Below are 23470 nucleotides of genomic sequence, written 5' to 3' on the forward strand. Positions count from 1 at the left end.
GTTTTCAACGAATTTTATTCACAAACATGTATCTTAAAATAATCGTAAAGGCCCGTACTTTTCGAATTGAAATACCGGTTTTTTTTAGTGACTCGCCTCTTGCATGAAAATTGGCAAACTTCAGGTAGGTAGGTAAACATTTCATCTACATATGTAGTTACATATGTGATCTGTCACGAGAAAACCAGCTTACAAATTAAGATCCAAAAAATCAATTTTTTTTTGATGGATATTGGTAGTATGTACTTAGTGTGTAGAATCCGCCTATGGTGGTAAAAACGTTCGCGAATGATTCTATTGACCCTCAATTCAAGGTTTAAAAAATGGAACAACTACATTCCTCAGCCATCTTCGTGAAAGCCAATCGTACAACCGAATATCTCGCCATGAACTGCCCTATTGCCGATTGCGTATAATGCACCTTCCGCGACCTACTTTACCTACTTACCTGTCAATTGATTTCAGATGTATCGCTTGCAGCGAGTTTTGCAGGAGAAAATTCCTATCTGGGACTGAAAATAATGAAAAATGCGTTTCCGGTAACCAGAACTGTTCTTTAAAATATAGCTTTAGTAAAAGAACCTGCTCCGTCTGCAAGTTCGAGAAATGTAAGCTTGTAGGTTACACGATAGAATCGTTTAGCTCTACAACATCAGTTACACCTACGGTAAGGATTTTAAATGATACAAGCATTATACCTACTCGTAAGGTTACCTAATAATCAATTTTGTTTTACTAGAAACTAATTTAAGCATATCTACCTATTGGTAGGTAACTTTTAAACCTTGAAAATAAGACACACTGTTTCTAAAAAAAATAATAATAACAGGTTACCTACACTTCTTTTCCCCCGCTAGGGTATACCCTATTTTTCAATAATCCGTATAAACTTCCAACATTCTCCGGTTGGTTTAAACCCCGCGCGAACGTGAAGCTTTCATTGACTATGACAGCTTTATGCTCAAACACCGTTGGGATCCACCGGAGAACGTTGGAAGTTCATTTCGATTTTTGAAAAATAAAATCCGAGTAGGTACCTATACCCATTTTCGGCACCGACAAAATGTGCCCTTTCAATATAGAAGCACACCTATAATAGAGTAGGTATTAGGCCATTAGCATATTACTTAATAGAGAAATTGTGCTGAACACGAATCTTGAAATCTAATTCAACTTAAAAAAGTCCGGAAATATTCTTGCCCCAGAAATTTTTTAGATTTCTTGCATACCTAAATCCCGTTTGGAAATTTGTTTTAGAGGTACCTACCCAATAACAATCCATCGTAATTTATCAATTCTGGGAACAGTGCCATTCGCACCGTGTCAGGAGGTTCAAAATTTTTCTGGATAAGCGTAGTCTCTCACTTGAAGTAAATTGTTTTCTTTCTTCTTTTTACGCCATTTTAATGTATCTAGCTACAGTGAATCAAAAAATTGAACGGCGCTTTTTTTATGTCACAGGAACAGACCAACGCACAACCTGTAACAGCAGAATAGCTCACGTTAGTCGAGACTCGTACGGGTATACCTGCATCAGCATCTATAACCATTAGGCAGGAAGATTGTTCCTCGATTCGAGCGTGATACCTGATTGAACTCGTATATACCTACTTATGGTAATGAGGAAAAACGTTGGCTCGCATCTAAATCCAAATTCGTCTACATATTAATGATCTCACGATTAAGTAAACACCTAAATGGTAAATCGGTTCATAAGTACATAAATGATAAGCAAACCTAAGTTAAGGTAAAGTAAGGTAATTCCGATAGCAAAATTCAAAATTTTAGCAATTTCTCATTTTTTGGGTTTCCTGTACATTTTGGGGCAAAAATGATAAAACAACTTTATTCCTACGTCTACGTCCTTCAACTACACATTGACTATATTGAAGAGTGATTTGTGCGGAGGCTTCATACAGGGCCATTCCACGTCAATTGAACCAAGAAGTGGTAGTGGGTTCGGCGATTTTTTTGAAATTTTCCCTGTGGAAAGACCTTCCGATGGGATGACCAATGGCGCAAATCGCAGCCCTCTAGCCCATTTTTAAAGGCAGCCAGCGGGTGTCAAAGTTTTCAGTGAACCTAATGTATCATTCATTTCAGCAGTGGATTACTCGATAACCGCGATACGTACCAAAATGGAACTTTTTCCCATAGTTAGAGGTTTTGAAAGGCTTTTTGGTGATATCATAAATATCAGTGTTGCCACTTTTTTACGTGCAAAAAATAAGCTCAAAAAGTTTCAAAACGTAGTTTTCACATCGTTCCGACTCTCAAAAATTCTGAAAAAAATACATTATTGACAACTTTTCATGTTGAACAACATATTAAGAAATTGAGATGGTAACATGTTGCAAAGTTGATTTTAAAAAATTTAAAGTTTGAGAAAAAATGCGATTTGTTGATTATGGAAATTTAAAAAAAAATGATGATCTATCGCTGACTTATTGTATTTTAAAAATATTCAAGCGGTAATTCGGAATGAAGTTTTTAGAATTGCAATCATCATCTTTTCGAGGAATATGCTCCAAATATCCTATGAAAATCATTTCATCAACATTTTGAAAGGTTCTGAGTGGTGGGTCATTAAAAACCAAAAACGCCAATTTCATTCACTAATTTTAAACTAGGGAAGTCCGAGCACCTGTCAGATGCCCAAATTGAAAATTTGATGTTTGTTTCATTCTGGTCTCGTATTTTGGTTTTCGTTTTTTTTTTTTTTTTTGTAAGTCTTGTTGCTTTCTACGAATAATGTAATACAGTAAGCGCCGCTTAATATGATCGGGTTGGGACCAAGTGGTTGCTATTCTATTAACCGAATTATTCCAATAAACGATGAATAAAAAAAAGATGATTTATTGAACTAAATGTTCATAATGGTACTTAAAAACGTATAAAAAGGTGGGAAAATGCCGGCAAAAAGCAAGAATGACAATTTTGGCAAAAAGCAGATTTTTATTGGCAAAAACATTGTACTTTTAATTGCAAGAATTTTTTTAAAAAGCCAAAATGTGGAAATTTTGGGAATTACTGGGGAAGTAATGACACTTCTTCATAATTTTTTTTCGAAAAATGTGAGAAGTTTTTTGCATTTTTTAAGTGAAAGAATGACATTTTTTTTTGCAATTTTTGGCTATTTCAAGGGAAAACAAGAACTAAAACGATGGATTTTTTGATAATTTTTTGAAAATGCAGATCTTTGAACAATTTTTAGAAAAAAATGGGCCTTGGAACTTTTTTTCAAAAAGCAGAAAATTTAGAAAAAAATGGGCCTTGGAACTTTTTTTCAAAAAGCAGAAAAATTTGACAATTTTGCAGAAAACAAGTTTTTTTTTGCAATAATTGGCAGGAAACTACTTTTTTGCAATTTTCGTTGAAAATGGGAGATTTTGTCCAATTTTTCAGTTAAAAAACGAGACTTTTTGTTTGTTTGTTTGTTTTTTTGACAAAAAGTATTCCTATTTCATTGATTTTTGAAAAATTTCCAATTCCATTAACCGACTTCATTCACCTTCGATTACCACATAAAGCGAAATTCTATCAATGTAAAAAGATACAACCGTTCCGTCCCAACGACTTTCCATTCTATTAAGCGAATTATTCTAATAACCGCAATGATAATAAGCGGCGCTTACTGTAGTCTAATTTTTTTTGTCTACGAATTACTGTTTATATTTTACTTTGTTTTTTTTTTTTTACCTATCTTTATAGTTATTCTTGCTGATTTTATGCATTTTTATTCAGTGATATTCTTATTTTACGAAATATTTTTATGTCTCTTTTATGTTCTTATAGATCGAATTTTAGTCGTTGTTTTTCAAATGTTGTTGATTGTTGATCAAATTTATAGCTGTTTCATCTTTGATTATGTTCATTTTATTTATTTTTTGTAAATGTTTTTTTTGTGTAGTATGTACATTATAGTAATTATTTTTAAAAAAATTAAAAAGGGAGTGACTTGTAGCGAGTGTGAAGTAGGAGCGTTGTATACAAAGTAGCGAGCGTGATTACAGATAAGATAAGCTATGCCATATGATGTACTTTGTGTACTTATTCTCATTACAAATATACATATGTATATTCGTTGCAACACTCGTTTCTCTCGCTCTCTTTCGCTACAGTAGGTATTTTAGAAAAAAATTTAAGCAATTTTCGCCAAATTTGAGTATTGTGTTGATATTTTATCAATAATGGTAATTTTTTAGCAACTGAGAAGTTACCTACTTTGATAAATTTGGAAATATTTTCTCTGATTTTGACAATTTTTAATAGGTGCACTATTGAAAACATTTGATTGACTTCTAATAATATAGGCGACTTTGCAAAATTTTATTCAAACGAGACGTTTCATCAAGTTTTGATTGTTTTTAGATGTTTTTTATGTAATTCCAACAAACAAGTTGCAAAGTTTTGCGCAATTTTACTAAAATATCAATTTTTGGAAATTTTGAAGTTATTTTTTGTGCTAATTTTACAATTTTAATGATGTCTTGTGTTGACCGACTTTTTTCGCAATTTAATTCAACTTTGATAATATTATAGGTGCATTTTTCCTAATTTTGAAGTATTTCTGTAATAATTCTTTGTTCAATTTTTACAACGTCTCGTCAATTTTCAGACAGTTACAACAGTTATAATTCTATTTCTCCGACATTTCAACGAATTTTTAAGCAATTTTTAGATAACTTTGCCCAACTATCTAGGTATGTGAATTTATAATCAATTTTTAGTCATTTTGAACTTCTGGAAGGACAATTTAACAATTTTTATTACGCTCTCAGCATTTTTGACAAAATGAAATTCAATTTTGAGAATGTTTGATCAAGTTTTGGTAATTATCCGAGTCGTAGTTTGTATAGCCTAAATATCGAGTTCATCCTGTTTGAATTTTTCATATTTTCACCCCCTCCCCCCATAATAGCTGGGTGTAGCAGGATAAATATTATCGACTAACCTTTTGTAGCGATGGGTGACTTGTAAACTGCAATTGAAGCAAAACATTTCAATTGTGATTCGAACTTCGAAGAAATGGCAAAATTTAACAACTACATACCTATCACTAAAGTAATAACTATCACCCATCAGAGTATTTGATTTGATCGGAAGTGGGAATCAGTGGAAAAACTGATTTCGAATCAGCAATGACTTTGAACTTGATTGTTTCAAGATTATTGCTTCAAGGTTTGAGATCATTTTAGTTTTTAATTAAGAATTGACACGAAAAATTAACAAGAAAAATGTCAAAACAGGTTATGAATTTTACGCCAAAAATCGCTATTTAACGAGTCGTATGGGTTGCATACCTTTGCCATTTTAAGGGGCAAACTTCAATTTTTAAGTTTGTGTTATATACCTTAATTAAAAGCAATTAAAGTGTACGAGGTGTCGATTTTCACTCAAAGTTTCTATTAAAAAGTATCATTAAACAGCAAACTTTGAACTTTGGAGCATTACGAACACCAGAAATGGATTCCTCGTGTCCGAAACCCCCCTCGACGACATTTCGTACGACCCAAAAAGCTCTCTATAGCTCGTAAAAAAAATTCCAAAGTTTTTATATTAGGAGTATAGAACCCTCTAATACCCTATATTCTCCTACTGAAATAGAGGTATTTTAGTGTCAAAAATCGGCCAAAGTCGCTATTTTGAGCGTTATTTGAGTTGCATATCTTTACGATTTCAGGAGCAACTTTGACTTTTTACGTATATCAACGTTTTTAATCGATAATTAAAAGCTAATTAATCGTACGAGGTGTCGATTATGACTAATTAAATATCGCTAATTACGAATACGTCATTTATTTTATTCGATATCAACTTTTTAAGCTTGAAAGTTCCAACTTTCCCTGAAAAACCATCGTCATCAAATGAACGTTGAACTTGAGAGCGGTACGAACACCTGAAATGGAGTCTCCTTATTCGAAAACCTCCACGAAGATTATTTGTACCCCCCAAGAAGCACTACAAAGCTCATAAAAAAATTTCCGAAGCTCTAAAAAATAAAACACTCGTAACACAAATGATATATTACAAAAAAAAACTCATAAATAGAAACAGGAATATTAACATTTAGCATTTATCATAATAATTCTCGCCTTCGACGCGACTTGCGTTCATGAATACTCTTCACCCGGGTCCTTAAAGATCAACGTATCCGAATAATTAAAATTGGGCGGGGAAAAAAATATGAGAAGAAGAAATTAAAAACAGAAAAAAATTGCATTAAAAGTACGTTATCCGATCAAGAAAGACGTCACAATTTCCAGTCTAATCTACATGCAAGTATTAAATTACACCACGCATCGTTTAAATACGTACACGAGCCGAGAAAAAAAATACATTTATATAACAATAGGTAGGTATTCCAAATCTCGAAGAAAAAAAAAACAAAAAAAAGACACAAACAAACAGAAAAAACCCTACTAAATTGAAAAAATTTTATACAACATTTCGTTCTAGTAATAATTATCGAAGTAATATACACAATCATTTACATATATTTAAAACTTTTCTCGTACCCTTCTCATACGTCATAAGGGTTACTCGAAGCGAATACTCGAGTCCGTTGTCGTAGACAACACCACCAATCACCATCGCCATCCTTAGCAGACTTTCATCACTTGAAAAACAGCATTCTGGGCCGATAGAGACGAAAATAAATAATTATACAATGACAAAAAATAATACAGTATGTTCAATATTGAAACAAATTTTAAGATAATTCCTAGTCGCATTATATGCTACGCCATATAGTTATAATTATTTGTATTTTCTTTATCACGTTCCATGTAGTCTCGATCGATTAAAGATTCGATGCGTTTTTTCAAATCAGCAGGCTATAAAGAGAGAAAAAAAATTGGTAATTGAATTGGGCGTGTATTTTTAATACAGAGTATTATTTTTAGAAGACGAATTCTCACCTTGACAGGAAACTTGAGCTGAGTGTAAAGCTCGGAGATGAGTAATGTATGGCTGAGGGTCTTTCTCATTTTCATTATACGCACGATAGCTGCGTCTATTTGGTATTGACGATCTTGGAATACCCGTTCTTCTGTCGCTTTTTGTTCTTCCATCTGCGAAATGAGAAATAATCGTACGGTAATTATTAACAAGCTCGTACAGTTTGCACAAAAACCATGAAAATTGCGACAGAAATTGACAGATGAGTATGGTCAAGTAACAAGAAGCGTAACTTATGGAATTTTCAAAAGAATATTGGTGAAACGAATGACCACTAAAATTAATATTTAAAACATAACATTGGTATCTCGTACGCGATTTTCGAAAATAATTAAAGGAATTTTTGACAATGTTGGTCAAAAAAACAGCACCTTTTCAACAATTTCAGCAAAACTTTCAACACTTTTTAGCAACTTTGGAAAAAAAAGAATTCTATTTTGATAAATAAAATGTAAACTTTTGATAACTTTGGCAAAAATTTGACTTTTTTACAATTTTGACAAAAAATGAGACTTTTTTGTCAATTCTGACAAAAAAACAAGACTGTTACAAAAAGTTGAATTTTTACAGTTTTTTCAAAAAAAAAACCATGATTTTTTGAGACAATTTTACGGGAAAAAAACACGAATTGTTTCAACAGTTTTGAAAAAATTAGATTTGTCATCTTTTTGACTTTTTAAAATAAAAAGTGAGATTTTCTGACAATTTTAACAAGCATTAAAACTTCCTGACCACATTTGAAAAAAAATGGGACTTTTTGACAATTTTGACAAAAAATAAAAAACTGTTTTTTTAGTTTTGTAAAAAAAAAAAAAAAAAAAAAAAAAATAGAACTGCTTTAGCAATTTTGGACAAATTAAATTAATAAATGTAGAACTTTTCCATTTTTTTTTTGAAAAAAAGTGACATTTTCAGACAATTTTTGCAAAAAAAAAAAATTTTTTGAAAACGATGGAAAAATACTAATTTGACTTTTTTAACTTTGATACAAACTGAAAGTAGCAGTTTTGGCAAAAAGCAAGACTTTTTTCATCAAAATAAAGACTTCTGACAATTTTGACAAGGATGGGACTTTTTTATAAATTTGACAAAAAAATGAGACTTTTCGACAATTATTGCAAAAAACAGGACTGTTTTTTGGCTCAAAGCAATTTTGAAAAAAAAACAGAAATTTTAACAATAAGTTATTGGCAAAAATAGGACTTTTTTGCAACTTTTAAAAGTGAAACTTTTCACAAGTTTTTTGCAAAAAGCAGATTTTCTTACCAAAATCAGGACTAAAAAAACTGAACTTTTTGGCAATTTCAGCAGTACATGAACGGTTTTTTGACAATTTGGAAAAAATTCAGACTTTTGACTTTTTTTGACAAAAAGATTTAAAACTTTTTACAATTTTGGCACAAATTGTTCTTTTGACAGTTCGCCAAAAGGCAGAAATCTCTTCACCAAAATTTTGACTTTCGACAATTTTGATAAGAATTCAGGACTTTTTTAATAATTTTGACAAAAAATGAGACGGAATTTCCACACAAAAATACGAGACTTTTTTGACTACTTTGTCACAAAAACTGACTTCTTCAGATTTTTAGAAAAATTGAGAATTGAGGCTTTTTAAAAATGCTGGATAAAATGTGATCTTTTAATAATATTTCCAAAAGAAAGAGACTTTTTTTTTGGAAATTTCAGAAAATCAAACAAGTATTTTTTAGCAGTCTAAGAAAAATTGAAACTTTTCCCATTTGACAAAAAAATGAAACTTCCGGGCAATTTTGCTAAAAACAATTTTTTGACAACTCAAATTTTTAATAAAATAAAGACAATGAAAAGTGAAGCTACTAGACAATTTAGACAAATTTGAGACTTACACTGACATTTTTTTTCAACAGTTTTGACAAAATTTGAAATTTTTGCTTTTGGCAGTTTTGACAAGAAAAGTACTTTTTATCGCTAAATTATAACATTGACATTGTTACAAAAATGAGGACTTCTGATAATTTTGATAAAAATTGAGCTTTTTTACAGACTAGATTGTTTTGACAATTTTGCTTAAAAAGTGTGACTTTGACAATTTTAGTAAAACGTAAGTAGTTTTTGGGGGGAAAAAGTGAGCCTTTGATAAATTTTCTAAAAAAGCATGCCGTGAAACTAGGGAAATCATTGACGAAATTTAGAGTAAAATCCAAAGTTTCACGCAAGTACGGATTGTTGAAAAAGTAATTTTATAAAATTTCCTGATTTTGGAATGAAAATTTCGAATTTTTTAAAACATTTCCATGGCTTTTCAAGTGGCATACCCTGACCAAGATTCGTCCATCTTGTTGGAATTTCTTTCAAAGTGGATGCTTTAGAATAAAATTTCGACTTCCATCATCAAATCCCATTCATGACTTTGAGCATCTGCTCTAAACTTCTGTTTACATGGTTCAACTTCAAATGAAGCTAATTCCCCTGGATAGAGTCAACTCGAACTCACCGTTTCTTTCATTTGTATTTGGTTAATCTTAATCCTGAATAATTTATTAACGAATTCTCCGTTGAATGAAAATCTATCACCATCTTCGACGTCACGACCTTTCGGTGTCTTGATGAGTACACGAGCTTTGCCACAAGCTAAAGATTGCAGCGTTCTTCGTAGTTCGCCATCCTGCACCGGACACAAACGTATTATATAAGCACACGAAATCATCGAATACATAATACGACGTAAAATTCAGAATAGATACAATGCTGAGCAAGGAAAAAATTCACATACTTCGATGCACGTCTGCGATCTAATATCTTCGTAGCCTAGTTCGTCCACTTCATTAAACAGTAACAATACTAACGCCTGGAATAAGCTAACTTGCAATTCTTTGTTGCCCTACAATTGAAACAATTCACATTGTATTACTTCAGCTGACATAAGAAAACCATTGAGTCGAAAATTCTCCTTACTAACCTGATTGAAAAAAGCTTTCAGGACACAGTGCCCTAAGGTTGGCTGCCATTGTAACTTCCTACCGTTGTATTTACCGTGGTAGAACATGTTGAAATGGTTTTGGTAAATTGCCATCACCGTTGGTAAACTGACTTCCATATTCGGATACGTTGGCCAATACCCCATAGTTAAAATGCTGACTGTTAAATCGATACCGGAAGCGCCCAATAGACGGCCACCGTTCGCGTTGATGTACTGTAAAAACAAGTTGTGATAGTTTAGAGATTGTTTCAACGTATTTATACATAAAATTGACAGGGATTGGATCTAAATTTCTGACTTCTGATGTAAAAGTTCTGTACCTGTTTGAAAGACACGTTGATATCTTTACTCAGTTCCATGTCTTTGAACATTCCCTCCAACTTGGAAGTGAAACCACCGCCACATTCTTGCTTTAATTTCGACAGCATGCTCTTTTCGGCGTCAACGCTGGCTGATTTACCCACCAACAGTCTTTTGGCTAAATCCTAGAAGAAAATAAAACGAATTTCTTAGAATACCGGATGAAAATGTTGATTCCAGAGAGACCAAAGTTGGCTTACTTTTTTGTAAAATGCTTCGAAAACGTCTTTACCATGAATGAACCTGAATAGAACCATAATTTTATCGAGTAATCGTTCTAGTTCTTCTTCGGTAGCTTCTTTGTTACCAGCTCTTAATTTGCTGTCGATGAATTTGGCTGTAAAATGAACCGAAGGAGATAAAAAAATTAAACGGGTGATTTAATGAAAAACGTCCGATAAAAGGAGAGAGATAGACTACTTACCAATTAGTTCAGCGGGTTTATTAGCCCTGAGATTGATAAACTGTTCGAAAGCTTCTTTCAAACTGTTGCTAAATTTTTCATTACGTTGAAAACAAGTATTAACTATATTATCCATTTTATCTTTGAAGTCGAGTAGTTCTTGAACCATGGTTTTATCCTTTTCCGGATCGACCACGATAGTTCTTCCATTTTTCTGCGAATCAAAGTACAACACAAACGCCGATTACTACGTGATCTAGAAAATCGTGCAGATATTTCGATGGGTAGCTCGTACTGACCTTTATATAATTATTAAAATGAATACATAACTGGACTAGCCCATTTTTCACTCGACTAAATAACGTATACAGCGACGATATGTCCGATATTCGGTTCTCGTTTAAAATATTATCTAATCCTTTTTGTAAAATATTGGTTAAATGTTCGCTGATCAATTGTTTCTCGACGCAATGAATCAATGGTATTCTGGTCGACGAATCTAGATAATGCAGCAATCTTTCATTCTCTTCGCTTAAACGTTTATCGACATGACGAAGGTATTCGGGTACATCTTGATCTTGCATTAGACGTTGTCCTTCGGCGGCGTATAATCGTTCAGTGGCTTCGAGGAATCTACAAAAAATAAGCAATAAAGATATAAGAACTTCGTCGAGATGAATACACACAATATTCGGGGGTAGTGAATCGAAATACGAACTTTGTTTCGAATATTGTCGAGTATAGTTGTAAATCACATAACATTCTGAGCAACGATTTCAATAAAAGTCTATCAACCGAATCACCGAGTCGTTCTTTTTCAATCAACATCAATAATCCGTCTACTATTCTCGACTGTACTAAATTATTCAATATAATATGCTGCCTGAACATATCCAGACCCATATCCCTGTGAAAAAATAACAGAGTTATCGATTTGTTTACCAAAATTAGACGATCGGAAGTGTACGATTATTACCAAATCGACGACACCGATGCATTCTGCAGCACGAACGTTCGATCTAAGTATAAAAATATGCTACGAATCATGATCATTTGACGGCAATGGTTTTGCCAACATTCGTCGATCTTCTTAAGAAATATTTGCTTATCAGTACTCTCGCCGACAAAGTTTTTAATATGCGATTTAACGTGCGTTTCGGTCAAAGCTGCAATACGAAACATAATGCAATCAAATATGGAATCTCTTTGTCGAGATACAGGAGTAAAAACAAATCACGTACCAGTTAAATTTTTATACACTGTACTAGCCATTGTATCCATACACATATTTTCGACACCTTTGTATAAATCTTCCAAGCTGTATTGGATCGGTTTGGACGTCTGTATCGCTTCGACAGCTTCTTTCAACTTACACCATGTTTCTTCTTGGTAATTAGCCGGCAATTTAGGTTTATCTGCGGAATAATTCGTATTAGTATTCGAGTACGTGGGCTCGTAGTGGGATTTCATGTTACCTTTGAAGTTTTTAATGGTAAGTTTTTTGCCAGCTCCACCTTTGACATTGTTAATAGTGGTGCTTTGTTTATGGATACCGTTCAAAGACGAAAAATTCGGTCTTTTTTGATGACTGGGAATATTTTCGTTCATGATGCGGCACCTGCAATCACAATAAACGTGTAATAAACCGTATAAACACTAAGATAATGTGTTTTCTTAGAATAGTATTTCGTAGAAGACGGTACCATCGATATAAACCGAGTCGATACAAATCATTCGGAGAGATATACAACCGTTACTAGCAGAAATATAGCCGATAACAGCATCAACGTATTATATAACGTAACAGTAAACAAGGCTTATACGTAATTGAAACGAAACAAGGCTACAATCTACAGCTAATATAGGACTCTGGATGATTGAAATTATACAAATTTTCATTATTCGAGACGTACTTACGGTTAAATCGATTATAATTCATAGATGATGATAATTAGCGAGTAGATTGTAGCATGGGCAATGTACCTTACGCTATCACCATTTTCAAACTAAACAAATAAGTGAAGCGACTCACCTGCAGTAATTGGATTCACAGGAGATGTCAAACGTACCCGATGCAGATTGTTTTATGAAATTTCATCTACTTTATTAATTAAAATACATATAAAACGGAGTATTAACCGTCTAACACTTTCATTTTATTTATCTTGTTTCTCCTCTTCATTCATTCCGCATCCGCAATTCCGCTTTTGGGTGCTCGGTGCTCAGCAAAAACAGCGAAATTTTGATCATTTCCAACCATCGTGATGATCTCGATGCTTCAATGTTCTCAAACCAGGAAATATTTTTCGAGCAGTGTTACCATTTTTATGGCTTCGGATGAAAATTCTCTTCTAAATGAAAACAAAATTGGAAATTTTTATCAGTAAAGAATGTTTTGAAAAAATTATTTACGATCAATACGAAAACGACACATATGAAGATATTTCTCCGGTAGTAAAAGTACGCGTCATTTGGCGATAATTTACTATCGAGGGTGACTGGGTGACGTGTAAAATGTACAAAATTGCATAATTTGCATCGATAAATAGATGATCTATTCTTCGCTTGGATTTAAACTCGAATAAATTGATTTCCACTCAGCCGGTTGATAAGCTCGAGTAATTAAATCATCACTCCATCGAGTCATCAGGTAATGATGTTGAAGAATTTCATCACAAATAACACCTCTAAAGCTAACACAATTGTATTGTAAAGTAACCTCACAACAAGACTAACACAGCTTGAGATGTCGAAAGTTCTTCGCATCTTGAGAACCGATTCGTTGCTGACAGTTTCTGCTTCGATATTCTTCACAGAAATTCGTCAATCCAGCTGTTCGACGAGAGGAGCTGCCTTCAACATGAGTAAAAAAGTACTGTGCTTGTTCGACGTCGATGGAACGTTGACAAAACCACGTCAAGTAAACATATTTTCAAACACTTATTTCTTAATTGTGAACAATAAAGCTCTAAATTATTGTAAACAAATTTCACAGGTCATAGAGGAAGATATGATGTCTTTTTTGAAAAATCGTGTGAAACCAGTTTGTGCCATTGGTTTAGTCGGCGGATCAGATTTGGACAAAGCAGTCGAACAAATGGGAGGAAAATCGTTCAGTAAGGTCCTTCTACTAGAACATTACAAACTAATTAATTTCGAAATTTAATTTAACACTGATTTGTTCGTAGATTTGGGCGAATTCGACTACATGTTTCCTGAAAATGGATTAGTGGCTTATAAAAATGGAAAAGAAATCGCCAAACAGGTACACAGCATACTTACACTGCTCGAAAATTGAAAAGATATATTATGCCATTGCATGGCAATAGGGGTATCTGCCCTTTTCCCCGGTCAATCCAATGGGACACGATTGAAGGTGGTTTCAAGTCGTTCTGGAGCCTCCAGAGATTTTTTGAAAATTCCTGGAGCCTCTAGTAGATTTTTGAGAGTTGAAATTTACATAAAATTTCACCAAATGAAGTTGAAAATCTGAAGTTTACTTTATTAAGTCGACTGCAGGTGATTTAAAATCATTTTGGAAATTCCTGGAGCATCCAGTAGATTTTTGAAACTTGAAATTTACTCAAAATTTCACAAAATAAAGTTGGAAAGCTGGAATTCATTTTATCAAGTCGACTGCAGGTGATTTTAAATCATTTTGAAAATTCCTGGAGCCTCCAGCAGAACTTTGAAACTTGAAATTCCTACAAATTTTACCAAATGTAGTGAGAACGCTGAGATTCTATCTGCAATCTAATTTCAACCCACTAATAAGCCAACTGAAGGTGGTTTCACGTCGTTCTGAAGGCTCCGGAGACTTTTTGAAAATTCCTGGAGCCTCCAGTAGATTTTTAAAATTAGAAATTTACATAAAATTTTACCAAATGAAGTTGAAAATCTGAAATTCACTCTATTAAGTCGACTGCAGGTGATTTCAAGTCATTTTGAAAATTCCTGGAGCCTCCAGCAGAACTTTGAAACTTGAAATTCCTACAAATTTTACCAAATGTAGTGAGAACGCTGAGATTCTATCTGCAATCTAATTTCAACCCACTAATAAGCCAACTGAAGGTGGTTTCACGTCGTTCTGAAGGCTCCGGAAACTTCTTGAAAATTCCTGGAGCCTCCAGCAGATTTTTGAAACTTAAAATTTACATAAAATTTCACCAAATGAAGTTGAAAATTTGAAATTCACTCTATTAAGTCGACTGCAGGTGATTTCAAGTCATTATGAAAATTCCTGGAGCCTCCAGCAGATTTTTGAAACTTGAAATTCCTACAAATTTTACCAAATGAAGTGAGAAATCTGAAATTCTATCTACACTCTTTTTTCAACTCACTATATAGTCAACTGTAGGTGGCTTCACGTCGTTCTGAAGACTCCAGCGACTTCCTGGAAGTTCCAGTTTTCCAAAAAACACCACACAATTGATCAAGTGAGTCACCAACAAGTACCAATCACGAGCATACGCGCTGAAGTTGATTTGGACAGATTTTAAGGCGTTCGTAGGAAAACTGGAATTTCCAAAAAGTTGCTGGAGGCTCCAAAACGACCTGAACACATTCCCAGTCGATTTAATAGCGTGTTAAAATCGAAGTGCAGATCGAATTTCGGGTTTCCAACTTCATTTGGTGAAATTTTGTGGAAAAATCAAATTTTAAAAATCTGCTGGAGGCTCCAGAACTGCTCAAAACGATTTGAAACCGTTTCCAATCGATTTGGCTGGTTGAATATAGGGTATGTCCAACATTTCAGTTTTCTAGGTTCATTTAGTAAAATTTTGATTTTTTTGCACATTTTTTGGTCCAAATCGGATTTTTAAAAATTCGCCAAAAATCGTAAAATGCACTTTGGCGTCTGAAATTTTGACTGCTGGCATATTTTTGCATGTTCTTCCGATTTAATTTTGTCCAGCTCAAAAATTTTAGTACGAGTTCCATGTCGGAGGCCAAAATCTGTGATTTTGATTGAGCTGTCAATCAAAATGGTCGCCAGTTTGTAAATTAGACCAACTTTTTTATAGGAAGTTTATTTCGAAACATTCTACGAAAAAATCCATCCCAAAGGATCGGCGGGGGGGGGGGAGAGGGGAAGGTGCAGATACTCTGTTGTCATCTGCCGAACTATTTCTAACCTATTTTTTCTCTGTTTTCAGTCGTTGGCCAATTTCTTGGGCGAAGAAAAGCTTCAAAAATTAATCAATTACTGCCTTCGTTACATGTCCGATCTCGTATTACCAGTGAAACGTGGCACATTTATTGAATTTCGTACCGGTCTAATCAACATTTGCCCAGTAGGAAGATCGTGTTCGAGCGAAGAGAGGCAGCAGTTCGCCGAATTCGATGCCGAACATAAAATTAGAGAAAAATTCGTTCAAAGTTTGGAAAAAGATTTATCAGATTTGGGGCTGAAATTTAGTATAGGTACTTATGTTTAGATCTACCTCCCCCTCCCACTCATTTTTTCCAATCACGAATCGAATAATCAACGTCGTGTTTTTCTGTATTTTCAGGTGGTCAAATTAGCATAGATGCATTTCCTATTGGATGGGATAAAACGTATTGTTTACGTTTTGTTGAAAAAGATTTCGATGAAATCCATTTCTTCGGCGATAAAACATCTCCAGGAGGAAACGATTACGAAATATTTATCGATCCTAGAGTTAAAGGACATTCCGTAACTTCTCATCAAGATACCAAAAATCAACTACAAACGTTGTTCGGATTGTGATCTAATCTAATCGAATATATCTGGTCATTTTTAAACATACGTTCCCTATCAAATTTAGAACAAATTACTTACATCCTATGTGAAATATTAAAACGGTGGGGAATCGAGCAGCTTATTAAACGTTGAACAATGTAAACCATTTAAACGAATTTTTAATAATTGTTTTGTACATTGATAAAATGTAAATATATAAATTTCTTATCATTATACATTAGCGTTCAGTTATTTAACGAAAAAAATCATACAAAAAAAAGTAATATCAAAAAAGTCAGAAATCATCAAATATAAAAAATAACGGAAGACTACGCGCATTGAGCACATCTGCACACATTGTTATTATTTTTCTTAACCAGACCTTCGTAATTAATAGTCAACTCTTCCATCGCTTCGATATCTCGATGAGAGAAAAAACAAATTTCACCCAGTTCGGGATGAACGTTGTTAATGAACACTACATGAATACTCAAGTTAGAATTGCAACTATGATTAATAAATCTGGAAACATTTCCGTACTGGAAAGCGTCTACAGTAAAAGTCGAATGACCCTTCTCAGGATCGATGTTATAATCAATATCGAACAAGTATTCTTTACAACTACGAAGATTACCAGCCTCCCATTCGATAACTTCTCCGCTATAACGACAGATGAATTGACCCTTAGGAATAAATTCCAGTGTACGAACACCCCAACCGGTTCGATTCAAACAACGAAATATTTCGAGTGGAATTTTCGATCCTTTTTGTACGACTCGTCTTTGACAACTATCGTCGCATTTACAAAACTTATTGCATTCGTAAATCGGACACTTTAACGTATTCGAAATCCTACCATTTTCATCGTAAGGAAGGACACGTTCGTCGTCTCCTTTCTCTCTTGCTTTTGCGGAAGCAGTTTTACGAAACATTTTTTCATCGTTGAAATGCGAACATGCTGATAGACAGCAGGTTTCTTTAGTACTGCAATCGCAGCCGACCATTACTTCTTCGGGGATAGCAGGCGAACACGCTATGTATTTATTGGTGTATCTAAAATTAGCTGGAAATGGTTCCAAGTCGATGTTATTAACGACTCCGATGTAACTGTTACTATCGCTGATCACGTTTATTTCCAGTTCAGCTTTTTTCAAATTAACCAGTTGTTGGTTCCGTTCTTGAAGGATTCTTTCTATGAGAATATCGCGACGTAGTTTTTCCATGGTTTGGTTATCGGTTGTTCCTTCGTGAACAATTTGTTTCAATCTTTCTAAAACACTTTCGTATTGGGATATGGGTAACTGGAGACCTTTGGCGGTGAGAAAGTTGCTTACTAGACGATCAAATTCTTTTTTCTCGCATTGACTCAATAGATTATAAATTCTAAGAGCAATTTCGTCTGGTTTACGTTTCTTGGCGGATATATTTTGAATTGATTGCTTACAGTATTCGATGACTAATTCCGACGATGGTATTTTCTCGCCCGGTATCCATAGTTTGGCGGGTGGCTGCGCGATGACGATTCTAAAATAACATCTTCCTTTTACGATCTTATCGTCGATTATGCATTTAACTTCTAGTAAACCAACTGAATCCATCGTGGTTCTAAAATTATGAATTATCTGTAGAAATTACGTGGGTAATGAAAACAAGAAATATTCGTTTGAGATAACCAACCTGGTGATTCTGAATATTATTCGAGATTTCTGACTATCATTCAACGTTCAGTAGATCTTCGACGAATCTGGAATAATTACACGTGTATTAGAACTCGATGATTAGATAAAATTATCCATGAATATGTAAACATTCGTAGGATACGATTACTCGAATCAACTAAAAATATTGATAATATCAATAATAACTAACCTGATAATGAACGTCTCAATTATTCAGAGAGAACGTCAATTCATCAATATCAAAATGACTAACGAGATAACGAAATGAGAATTCTTCAATCAACAATAAATCTGTAACAATTATTTCGAAATTACATATTAAAATTCTAACAAAAGGCGATTCTTTGACACAAACAAGCACAGCAAATTATTTTACATCATTCGATTAGTCATTTCGTGTCGGTACAGATCAGTTTGTTTTAATCTCATTTCAAATATGAACACCTTTGATTGAAAAATAATCTACATGAATCAGTAAACTCACTACTCACCATAGACTAAACTGCTTTAACTGCTGTAGTGCCGGTAAGGCTCTAGAAGCCCTAGTGCCGGTAGCCACAAAATACAATAAAAGATAAAGATAGAGTGGAGGGAAAGGGGAGAGATTCGACAGTTACAAATAATTATCTAATGTGCTTCGAATTCAAACACGCTTTCGACGCTTTCAAGTATCAATGAAAAATTGAAAAGTTCTTTCTAACGTTAATTCATAATTCTTCTCACAGGACAACAGATAGACCCACAGACAGATACACCCCTTACGATTACAAACAGAATCATTGAATCAATTCATAGTTTGATTACAACTTACAACTTTCAAGAGTGATTTAGCAGTGACCCAGTGGAAATCATGAATTACCTTATTTATATTTATGTCGGTCTCGGTTTCAAATAAATCAAAAGATACAAACCAATTCAAATTTGAATTCTGAAATCACTGACGGAAGTTTTCAAAATTGAAATAGTTGAGTGTTTGAACCGAACAACAACTCCATCAATTTACTTATCTTGTTTTGAAAATCATTTCAAAATTCAAGTCAAGTAGGAGTAGGATTCATTTTCATTCGTAATCTGAACTGTAAGAGGAAGGCTTCTATACCTACTATAAACCTCCTTTATAAAACTCTCGAAGTTGAATAACAATCAGAAAATCAAAAATCGTCAGTGCTTCTTTGAAGCAATCGAACTTCGAAGCCATAGATAGGTACTCGAAATTGATTTTGAAAAATCATTTTCATCGTAGAAATTAATCCCAATGCCACTGGATACTTTAATCCTCCTAGTACTAGACTCTTGATCTTGATACAAAATTTTCAGATTGAAGAACATTGATCAATTTATTGCATTTTTCCAACTAGGGAATCACAACTTGGTCGACTCAAATCGACTTGAAATTCGACTCATTGAAAGAGCATGTCACCCAGAGCTCAGAACCAAATTTTCAGCTGCCAATGTTGATTTTTCAATTTTTAGTGAATTTTTTCAAGTGGCAGAAATATTGGTAGGTATCTAAATGAACCCTCTAACGCCTGAAAAAAGATGTTCAATCGATAAATTTCTAGCATTTTCATAAACTAAACAATCAGACTGCGAAACTTGAAAAATAAAATATTAATTTTGAGCGATCACTAATTTTGAAAATTGAGGCTTTTCTTTTCCTCAATTTTCTTTAAAAGATTATATTGATTTCTCAAGCTAAATTTACAGATGCAGACAGAAAAAAAATCAGGTTGATAGAAATTCGCAGTAAAATTTTACTAGACAAAAAAATGTTTCGCTGTTTTAATTATTTTTCTGAAAGACCAGCAAAATAAATTCATTCCTTTTTTTTCAACAACTTCGACAGCTCACAAGGGGAAATTTTTGCATCGCAAGAAACTGGAATAAAACAAGGTAAAATAAATAACCAAAGTGATTTCAATTTTGATCAAATTTCGTTTCGGAATTTCAAATAAAAATAAAAATGAATTTTTTAATACCAAAAATTGTGAAAGTTGAAATTTTTGAAAATTGTTGTTTCTGAATTTAGAAAATTTCTGCTTTGAATGAAATCAAATTTTTTGCGAAGAAAAAAAGCTTTAAAATTTTGAAAATTAGGTGAAATCTCATTTTAGAATTCAAGGGAGAAATTAAGAATTAAGAAACTACAAGTATTACGTTTCTTTTTTATCCTAAAAAGTAAGCCCTTGAATCATGCTGTGATTTTCAAGAAAGAGGGGAGGTGAAGAAGTTCAGAGGAATTTGTTGCAAAATTAACGATATTGTACATATTTTTTTTGCTGAGATTTTTTTCAACTTGTAAAAAAATACATTTTTCAACTCGTCACTTGGAATTGATCAATTCTCGAAGTGTCGAATTTACGATATAATTAAATTTTCAGCTACGAAAATGATTACAATGTTTTCTGGAGCGATTTGAAATCGTTAGAGAAAAGTCTAATTTCGCTAGAGGCTCCAGATCAGTTGGAAAATAGTAGCAATCGATTCGGAGGGTCGACTTCAGGAGATGGACGAAATTTTGGGTACCTTGTTGCAAAAATTTTGAGATTTTTCAACTTGTAAAAAAAAAAACTTATCAACTAGTCACCTTGGATTTGCAATTCAACGACCATAATCGATTCGGAATGTCGAACTTATGATAAAATTAAATTTTCAGCTGCTGAAGTTAATTACACCGCCCTCTGGAGCAATTTGAAATTTCTAGAGAAAAACCAACTTTTGCTGGAGGCTCCAGATCGGCTGGGAAATTGCAGCAATCGATTCGAAGGGTCGACTTGAAAGTATACACCGAGTTTCGGATTTTGATAAACATGTTTGCTCTTTTTGTGAAAAATTAATCTACCGATAGGATTTCTGACATTTCCCAAAAACTTGTCAATAATCAAAAAATTCATTTTGGTAGCTGAAAATTTGATTTTGAGGTCTGGGTAACATGCTCTTTCAATGAGCCAAAGCTCAGCTCGATCGAAGTTGACGAGTTGTACGTTCCCTTGCAAGTACAACAGACCTGTGACCACAGTTCGTAAATTTTTCATAAAAAGGTTCAACTCACAGTTACCTCGATGAATGTTTCCTATTCTCAATAAAGCTTCGAAACGAAATAAACGGCATTTCATCGGTGTCGAAAAAAATGAGCTTTCAAAGCAGACCATCTTCACAGAAAATTTTCCAAATAAGATAAGAACACATCTCGTTTGTACATACGAGTATGTACTTCCCTGAAAAAACATTTCAAACGACGATAATTTTCCTAAATCTGATTGAGTAGACACGAAATGACCTCAAAGTAATTATATTGCACATTGAATACCTACCACGATTGCAATTGCACTTTGCATGTAACAATAAATAGGTTGAGTTGAAATTTGTAAATTAATTGTTCGATTAAAATCTCGATAACATAGATCGTTTAAATTACGTAAAATATACAGTAAGTAATTTTTTTTTCATGTAAAAATAATCACATTAGAGACCGGTTCGAATATAAGGATAGATAAATCTAATCAAAATTAAAGTACGACATAAAACCTGCTTATACAAAAATAAACATTTTTTAAAATGTTGATAAATAATACTGACGAATAAATAAGTTCGTAAAAAATAAACAAAATGTTACGTTAATCATAATCAGATCGAAAAGTTACTTTAATTTGCATTTAATCGAACCGCATTTACAAATCATCTTTTTTTTATAATCGAAACTAATTTCCTCTCCGGGAATAATATCTCTGGCAGCGAAAAACGCAATCTCATGCAGATCCGGATCCAGGCAATCGGTAAAAACTCCAAAAACGCATAAGTTAGGGTCGCAGGAATGATTGATGAAACGGCTGACATTACCGTATTTAATAGCATCGACGGTATAGGCGCATTCGTCCTGTACAGAAGCGTAATTCAAATCGATGTCGAATAAATACTCGTCACAACGATTCTTCGCTTCTTCGAAAGTGATTACTTCGCCGACATATCGAGCTATAAAGGTGCCTTTGCGAACGTATTCCAACGTACGAACACCCCAACCGCAATCGTTGAACGTACGAAAGATTTCTAGTTTAACATTCGTACCATTTTGGACAACTCGATTAGGACATGATTTGTCGCAGGTACACTTCTTATTACACTCATAGATTGGTTTACGTTTCGTAAAAATGAGTCTTTTATTATCATCGTAGGCTGGTTCCACATCCGCATTATCCGTACAGCACGAACCGCTGACGATTTTCTGTTTCGACCAGGCACATCCTAATAAGCAATTACAACCGATCGGCGGATCTGTAGGAATGGTTACACCGTAACCTGGGACGTTGTTATTCACGTAAGTGAAATTCGCCGGCAGCACTTCTAAATCGACGTTATTTTCGACGGTGATTTCGGCTTCGTTATCCGAAATCAGATTAATTTCGAGTTGCATTTGTTGTAGAGTTAACAATTGCACTTCTCGTAACTCGAGAATCCATTCGAGAATAATTTTACGACGTAGATCTTCCATTTGCCTTAAAGTCGGACTTGTGTGGCTTTTGATGTAATCTATGAGTTCTTCTTGGACTAGGCTGCGTTTTGATGCAGGTAACTTTAACCCACTGATGGTCAAGTAGCTTTGTACCATCTTGTTGAGTTCCGATTTGGTACATGATTTGCATATCAAGGATTCGACTTTTTCGACTTTTTTTATGATGTCCACATCGAGGATGTTATCGATCGAACCGATGAAGGTGGCGAAATATCGTAAGAGTACGTGTAACGGAAACGACGATACGAATTCGGTATTTACCCAGCTTTTGACGTTAGATCCGCTCCATAATACGCAGAATATATACTCGTTATCTTCTATTTTATGGTCGATGATATCTTGAACTTCGAGAAAATTCAAATTTAGTTTGATTGCCATCTAGTCTAGATTCTGAAAGATAACGGTATCAGATAGTACGTTATACGTAAATTCATAGCTGCGGAATTGTTGGAAATTCTACGAGTTGTAAATTTCATTTTTACCTTTGGCTAAAATCACATCGGGTGGAATATCATAAATTACGCATTTTTCTCAAAAAACTATCACATTTTCACTCTAAAACCGAATAAATTATTTATCACTGATTAGTTCAATTTTCAACGTAAACAACCACAACACCACGATATCGAACGAACTTATGGCAAAAGGCGGGAAGTTTATGGCAATTAAAAGCAAGTTTGCCTACTTTTCGTTCTGATTTTAAATTCCCCTTTGATTTTTTTTTACGATGGATCTTATTTTGTCAAATCGAAGGTGGATGAGGTGCAATGACAACTTTTTTTTTTAAATCTTCCGAAATCTTCTAACTTCAGCTTCCAAAAATTTTCAAAATTTTGAGATGAAAATTGAAATGTTCGAATTGGAATCACTAGTTCAGAGGCGAAACGAAGGGGAC

At 33.8% G+C, this 23470-nt stretch overlaps 4 protein-coding genes and 1 long non-coding RNA gene across 9 annotated transcripts; 2 read left to right on the plus strand and 3 right to left on the minus strand.

Annotated features, from left to right (window-relative positions):
• Positions 1-4078, plus strand: LOC135837739 (uncharacterized). Its single transcript, XR_010557292.1, has 3 exons — positions 1-667; positions 1258-1370; positions 1462-4078. It is a non-coding gene; the product is annotated as an uncharacterized LOC135837739 (long non-coding RNA).
• A 1933-nt stretch (positions 4079-6011) lies between these two features.
• On the minus strand, positions 6012-12905 carry Cul4 (cullin 4). Its single transcript, XM_065354246.1, has 14 exons — positions 12715-12905; positions 12158-12300; positions 11924-12097; positions 11659-11848; positions 11401-11589; positions 10982-11315; positions 10704-10896; positions 10480-10616; positions 10240-10404; positions 9899-10132; positions 9713-9820; positions 9434-9604; positions 6921-7073; positions 6012-6836 (listed from the first exon to the last, which is right to left on the minus strand). Exons 2-14 carry the CDS (start codon positions 12288-12290, stop codon positions 6741-6743), a joined length of 2277 nt encoding a protein of 758 aa, XP_065210318.1. The 5' UTR covers positions 12291-12300; positions 12715-12905; the 3' UTR covers positions 6012-6740.
• A 177-nt stretch (positions 12906-13082) lies between these two features.
• Positions 13083-16622, plus strand: Pmm2 (phosphomannomutase). Of its 2 annotated transcripts, none has more exons than XM_065360085.1 (6): positions 13083-13332; positions 13398-13602; positions 13678-13798; positions 13871-13947; positions 15839-16106; positions 16196-16622. In XM_065360085.1, exons 2-6 carry the CDS (start codon positions 13429-13431, stop codon positions 16411-16413), a joined length of 858 nt encoding a protein of 285 aa, XP_065216157.1. In that variant the 5' UTR covers positions 13083-13332; positions 13398-13428; the 3' UTR covers positions 16414-16622. The 2 variants fall into 2 exon arrangements, with proteins under 2 accessions (XP_065216157.1, XP_065216932.1); XM_065360860.1 differs by having other exon boundaries at positions 13085-13332; positions 13499-13602.
• On the minus strand, positions 16548-21513 carry LOC135839126 (histone-lysine N-methyltransferase SUV39H2-like). Of its 4 annotated transcripts, none has more exons than XM_065356190.1 (4): positions 21380-21513; positions 18256-18356; positions 18064-18130; positions 16548-17991 (listed from the first exon to the last, which is right to left on the minus strand). In XM_065356190.1, exon 4 carries the CDS (start codon positions 17982-17984, stop codon positions 16716-16718), a length of 1269 nt encoding a protein of 422 aa, XP_065212262.1. In that variant the 5' UTR covers positions 17985-17991; positions 18064-18130; positions 18256-18356; positions 21380-21513; the 3' UTR covers positions 16548-16715. The 4 variants fall into 4 exon arrangements, with proteins under 4 accessions (XP_065212262.1, XP_065213816.1, XP_065213060.1 ...); XM_065357744.1 differs by lacking the exon at positions 21380-21513 and adding an exon at positions 18977-19067; XM_065356988.1 differs by lacking the exon at positions 21380-21513 and adding an exon at positions 18557-18740.
• On the minus strand, positions 21342-23242 carry LOC135841523 (histone-lysine N-methyltransferase SUV39H2-like). The gene is made up of 2 exons (XM_065358920.1): positions 23058-23242; positions 21342-22965 (listed from the first exon to the last, which is right to left on the minus strand). The coding sequence occupies exon 2, from the start codon at positions 22951-22953 to the stop codon at positions 21706-21708; it is 1248 nt and encodes a 415-aa protein (XP_065214992.1). The 5' UTR covers positions 22954-22965; positions 23058-23242; the 3' UTR covers positions 21342-21705.
• Between the last annotated feature and the right edge of the window lie 228 nt (positions 23243-23470).

This window comes from Planococcus citri, chromosome 1 (genome assembly GCF_950023065.1).
Source record: "Planococcus citri chromosome 1, ihPlaCitr1.1, whole genome shotgun sequence".
Taxonomy (NCBI): domain Eukaryota; kingdom Metazoa; phylum Arthropoda; class Insecta; order Hemiptera; family Pseudococcidae; genus Planococcus; species Planococcus citri.

Bases quoted from the DNA above. Each gene is read 5' to 3' on its own strand.
- Cul4 (XM_065354246.1), bottom strand. From the start codon at position 12,290: ATGAACGAAAATATTCCCAGTCATCAAAAAAGACCGAATTTTTCGTCT. The intron at 11,590-11,658 runs GTAATAATCGTA...ATTTTTTCACAG, and splicing joins GCATCGGTGTCGTCGATTTG to GGATATGGGTCTGGATATGT. The intron at 10,405-10,479 runs GTAAGCCAACTT...ATTTTCTTCTAG, and splicing joins TCGAAGCATTTTACAAAAAA to GATTTAGCCAAAAGACTGTT.
- Pmm2 (XM_065360085.1), top strand. From the start codon at position 13,429: ATGTCGAAAGTTCTTCGCATCTTGAGAACCGATTCGTTGCTGACAGTT. The intron at 13,603-13,677 runs GTAAACATATTT...CAAATTTCACAG, and splicing joins CGTTGACAAAACCACGTCAA to GTCATAGAGGAAGATATGAT. The intron at 13,948-15,838 runs GTACACAGCATA...CTCTGTTTTCAG, and splicing joins GAAAAGAAATCGCCAAACAG to TCGTTGGCCAATTTCTTGGG.
- LOC135839126 (XM_065356190.1), bottom strand. From the start codon at position 17,984: ATGGATTCAGTTGGTTTACTAGAAGTTAAATGCATAATCGACGATAAG.
- LOC135841523 (XM_065358920.1), bottom strand. From the start codon at position 22,953: ATGGCAATCAAACTAAATTTGAATTTTCTCGAAGTTCAAGATATCATC.